Source organism: Chaetodon trifascialis, chromosome 18 (genome assembly GCF_039877785.1).
Source record: "Chaetodon trifascialis isolate fChaTrf1 chromosome 18, fChaTrf1.hap1, whole genome shotgun sequence".
Taxonomy (NCBI): domain Eukaryota; kingdom Metazoa; phylum Chordata; class Actinopteri; order Chaetodontiformes; family Chaetodontidae; genus Chaetodon; species Chaetodon trifascialis.
In genome coordinates this window covers 23,787,501-23,792,500 of record NC_092073.1, presented here as the reverse complement: position 1 = coordinate 23,792,500, position 5,000 = coordinate 23,787,501, and the positions used below count along the sequence as shown (strand labels likewise).

At 49.4% G+C, this 5,000-nt stretch overlaps 2 protein-coding genes across 3 annotated transcripts in view; both read right to left on the bottom strand.

Moving 5' to 3' along the window:
* Positions 1 to 3,487, bottom strand: part of LOC139347154 (enoyl-CoA delta isomerase 2-like) — a 13,043-nt gene extending 9,556 nt beyond the window's left edge. The window contains exons 1-5 of the mRNA XM_070986641.1: positions 3,005 to 3,487; positions 1,679 to 1,740; positions 1,061 to 1,164; positions 398 to 496; positions 1 to 139 (exon numbers count right to left, since the gene is read on the bottom strand). The exon at positions 1 to 139 is cut by the window's left edge and continues 53 nt beyond it. Coding sequence (XP_070842742.1) covers positions 1 to 139; positions 398 to 496; positions 1,061 to 1,164; positions 1,679 to 1,740; positions 3,005 to 3,060 — 460 coding nt within the window. The 5' untranslated portion in view covers positions 3,061 to 3,487. The remainder of the gene's footprint in view (positions 140 to 397; positions 497 to 1,060; positions 1,165 to 1,678; positions 1,741 to 3,004) is intronic.
* An 841-nt stretch (positions 3,488 to 4,328) lies between these two features.
* Positions 4,329 to 5,000, bottom strand: part of LOC139347153 (enoyl-CoA delta isomerase 2-like) — a 14,246-nt gene continuing 13,574 nt past the window's right edge. For both annotated transcript variants that reach the window (XM_070986638.1, XM_070986639.1), the window contains exon 11: positions 4,329 to 5,000. This exon is cut by the window's right edge and continues 121 nt beyond it. In XM_070986638.1, coding sequence (XP_070842739.1) covers positions 4,957 to 5,000 — 44 coding nt within the window. In that variant the 3' untranslated portion in view covers positions 4,329 to 4,956.

The following is a 5,000-nucleotide window of genomic DNA, read 5'->3' as shown; positions in this document are numbered from 1 at the left end:
TGTTATCCTCCGTGCTGACCAATAGTGTCTTGTATGTCGTCCCGCTCCCAGCAGGCTGTGCGGCCACCTGGGCGGAGCTTCCGCTCTCTGCCACCACCAGGGAGCCAATCAGGTCACAGTACTGTTGCCTGGCTTCTTCCTGAGAGACGCACAGGTGGAGTGTCAGAGTTTGAAGCTCACAGGTGAGCGGGCTGCCTGATCGGCTCCTGATGTGACGATCAATAACCACTTTCAAACACCTGTGACGCTTCCTCTACATGCATTCATGTACCCTTCATACCTGCACTCCCAGCTCCTGTACATATTCATACATTCACATGTTAAAGCGCCTCGGTCTGATTCACCTGCTGCTGCTGCGTTTCTATTGGCTGACAGTGACGAGAACACGCTGCTGTACCTGCGAGACGGAGCCCAGAGAATTCCACGCGTCCCATTTCACCTTGTTGACAAAGTCCAGCATGCCCGGTTTGGGAGTGTTGCAGGGGCCCTGAGTGGCCTGCAGGAGGAGGAGGAGGAGGAGGAGGAGGAGGAGGAGGAGGAGGTTAAATGTGTAAAACCTGAGAAAGAGCTGGTGTTAAAGACGCTGAGCGTCATTCACAGCTTCTGTGAGATGAAAGACTTAAAACGCAGACGATCCTTTGAAATCAGTCCGACACACAGGAAGGAGTCAGAACAGATCTGAGATCAGTTTAACGGGCATCAGGTCACCTTCTTCCACAGCGTTTACTTTCATTTCACATGACTAAAGACCTGACAGACATGAAACTTTAAACATTATTTTAATTAGAGTTGAACTCTGTAGAAAAGTAAATGAATGTTTTATGAGAACGTCCCCCTGCTGCCCTGAGGGCTTCCAACACGCTCGATCACGTCGACCAGTGAGTACACGAAGTACTGACAGTCAGTACTTTCCATCACAGGTCAGAGAGGTGAGTCGCTTTGGCAAACAGAGAAGAGGAGAGATGCTGCGAAGGTAAACACTGAGACGCCCGGAGCACCCGGAGCACCCGGAGCACCCGGAGACGCCCGGAGCGCCCGGAGCGCCCGGAGCACCTCCCACCTGTTTGAAGAGAGCGTAGATCTTCAGCTTGACCTCGTTGCCCGGGTCGTTCTTCAGCGTCGCCAGTTTGCTCTTGGCCTGCTCGAACTGCTCCACCGTCACACCTGAACACACCGAGCGACAGCGTCACCGTCAGCACGGAGCTGAAACGACTCACTCACTTCACATCATTTGGCGTACCGCTCATGTCACAAAACGCTTTGATTGGTGGGTTTTTCTTCCTATCAGCTTGTCAGTCAGACATATAGTACTCTGGATTATTCTAGTCTGGATGAAAGCAAACAAAAATAAGTCTGAGGGATATAAAACATCAGACAATAGAGAGGAAGTGTCTCGGGGTCTGAGGTGCTGTACGTGTTCTCCAGCTGACGGAGAAGCGACACATCCTCACAGAAATCTGGAGGTTTTTGTCACTATTGCTTCTTGATCAATAACCGAAGCCATAATTTGATCCTGAAAACATTAGATTATTTTTCTGTTGGTTGACTCAAAGCAGCTGTGCTGTTCTGCCAAACCTTCCTCCTTCTGTCCTAACCATGGGAAAATAACCGCCGACGCCATTTTTTAACTCCAAACCTGAACCGGATCAGCTCCAAACCTGTGGCGGCAGGTACTCACCCATCAGAGGAGAGGCTGTGGTGTGGAGCGTCAGACTGGGAACGCTGCAGAGTCGCAGCAAACTGGTGGCGGAGAAGAAAACAGGCACTGTGTCACCTTTCAATGGTCTGAGACGTCACATCCCAACGTTTCCCTGCTGATAAGAGAGCTGATAACGATAATGACTGATCTTTTCCCCACATCTCAATCTGCAGAATGAGATAACGTCGAGTTTTCTAACGACTGTCACACTGTGGTCGACCTCATCCAGCGTTTGGATTCACAACAAAGTGGATTGACTGCGTGAAGGAGTGAAGACGTTGTTGTAAAGAGTCTCTTTCCATCGTGTCAATATTAGAGCTGCAAATGATTCATCCATTAATCACTTTCAGCCGTTTTAAATGCAGAAATCCAACATGTCTGCTGGTCGTGTGTCTGGGTGCCGAAGAAGAATGAAAGCGAAGATCAGCTGCAGCTTCATCAACACATGAAGCTAATTTAGCTGATTTATAGATTGAAGTGGAACCAACAATTAGTCTCATTATTGATCAATTTCACTCTGATTGGTTAGTTCACCGTTTGGTGGGTACAACATCAGAACATGGTGAAAATCACTGTGTCCCACAGCCCACAATGATGCGTTCACATGTCTTGATCTGTCCAACAAGAAGACAGTCGGCTCAGAGCAGAGGACGAAGAGGAGCAGGACAGGCACATTTCAGAGGCTTCAGTGTTTTCACCTGAATATCACGATGAACTGGTTCTTCTGATCCAGACCTCAGGACAGAAACCAGCACTCGTGTTTGCTCACTGATCCAATTAATGAGCCAACGCAGAGTGAGCTGCAGGTTATGATCCTGCTCTGGGAATCTGGAGCAAAGTTCACAGCTAGCACAGCTAGCACAGCCAGCTAGAGCTGCTTTCTTTGCTAGCATGACCGCTCCTGTTAGAAATAACCCGTGAATTCTGCTCCGTTACTTAAACCCGGTGAGAGCTTCACGTTCACGCAGTCATTCACCACATTGGCACAGCTCTGACAGCGACTGTGCAAAGTTTGGCAGCTGCAGCCACAGACACTCATGCTAGCTGGTTAGCTTCTCTTACGATCACTCAGTTAGCTATCCTGCTATCAAGTGCGTGCAAAGCTGCTAACAAGCGAACAGCAGAGTTGCAGTTAGTTAAAGAAACATTTCACTGTCATACAGCCCTGAGTGCCTTTGAGGACGCTAGCAGAGCCAATCTAACTCGTAGCAACACTGAGGAGGTCACAGTAACCTCACTTGACCCATCGGAGGAGTACAGTTGGCGTCAAAACCACCAAAAACAGCTTCAGTGTCTGATTCTCACCTTCTTAATTTCCCTAAACGCCAGGGAGCGGACAGTCTGAGGGCGGCGCCGGCCATTTGAACCTGGAGACGAGGAGGTCCAAAGTGCGGGAGGACGGACTGAGGGAGGAAGAGCCAACAAGCGGCTGGGCTTATTGATCTAAATATCGATAGTATCGATACCAAGGTGTCTATCGGTATGGGATCGATACCAGCGTGATGAGATCGATACTTTTATTGCAGCGTCTCGTCTATACGTCCAGAAAACTACTCGAATTTCTTCACAGAGTTCAAGAGAGCAGCTTCACTCCAAGTCTGTCTGTGCCGTGTGCTACAGCTCACCTCTATCTGCTGAGTGATAGTCTCTGTGTCTCCGTCTGTCTGTCTGTCTGCCTGTCTGTCTGTCTATCTCTCTCTCTCTCTCTGTCTCTCCGTCTGTCTGTCTGTCTCTCTCTCTGTCTCTCTCTCTCCATCTGTCTGTCTGCCTGTCTCTCTCTCTCTCTCTCTCTGTCTCTCCGTCTGTCTGTCTCTCTCTCTCTGTCTCTCCGTCTGTCTGTCTGTCTGTCTGTCTGTCTCTCTCCATCTGTCTGTATCTGCCTGTCTCTCTCTCCGTCTGTCTGTCTCTCTCTCTCTCCATCTGTCTGTCTCTGCCTGTCTCTCTCTCTCTCTCCGTCTGTCTGCCTGTCTCTCTCTCTCTGTCTCTCCATCTGTCTGTCTCTGCCTATCTCTCTCTCTCTCTCCGTCTGTCTGTCTCTCTCTCTCTCCGTCTGTCTCTCTCTCTCTCCATCTGTCTGTCTCTGCCTGTCTCTCTCTCTCTCTCTCTCTCTCCGTCTGTCTGTCTCTCTCTCTCTCCATCTGTCTGTCTCTGCCTGTCTCTCTCTCTCTCCGTCTGTCTCTCTCTCTCTCCATCTGTCTGTCTCTGCCTGTCTCTCTCTCTCTCTCTCTCCGTCTGTCTGCCTGTCTCTCTCTGTCTCTCCGTCTGTCTCTCTCTCTCAAATCAACGATTAAAGCAGAAAAACAACACATTTCTGTTGACTTTCTATTATCCTCCAGCAAACGGCTCACACCGTCATGATTAACTCCAGCTGCTGTGAGGACGCAGAGGTCAGCTCTGCAGTTCATGTTCAGGTGGGTGCTGCCACCTGCTGGATCAGCTGTTGAACTACAAACACTCACAGATTTACATCAGTGGGCTCTTTTTGACTGGTTTCACATCACAGAGAATTAAAGAACAAATATCTTTTATTGTTCTTCCACACACTGTCAACCCGCCTCTCTGCTGCCACGAAGCTGCCTCACGTTTAAATGATGGTGCATTGACATAAAAAAGAAATGTCCCCTCGTGTGAATAATTACACATTCTGTCCTTTATTGAACACGGTGATGAAGACAGATTTGAACCTGTTGCCTGTGAACGGCATCACAAAGCGTTTAAGGCATTTAACAAAGTGAGTCCTTCATGAAATCACACAGCAGAAACATGGCGACCATCAGGCGCCATAAAGATGAAGGCAGCGGTGACGCCGAGCAAGTCCACGTCGAACCAACCGTCACCGCTGAAGAAGAGCTAGAGATGGAGGTAAACCTCGAATGTCATCTGTTTTCTACAACACTCATCAAGACCAGATCACGATCGCCAACAAACACCTGCTTCCACCTGTCTCACACGTCCGGCTGTTCAGAGGAGGACGCTGCAGACACAGGGGACGCTGCATCTATTCAGATTCATTTTAAAATAAGAGTAACCTACAAAACATGGACAAGGACAGGCCAGAAGGACGAGGGGCAGAATCTGAGACACGAGACGCTTCACCGAGACGAAGACGAGCGGCGAGGCGGCGCGCTCTGAAACCAGGAACCCTCAAAGAAGAAGAAGAAGAAGAAGAAGAGTTTCATCTGTGAGTGAATCAGCGAAGGCAACGTGTTCTGGACCTCCATCACCTCCACCCGAGCAGCTCCCACCACACCTCCTCCTCACAGTTTGGACTTTTTGGACTTGGCCTGGAAGAAGTTATTGA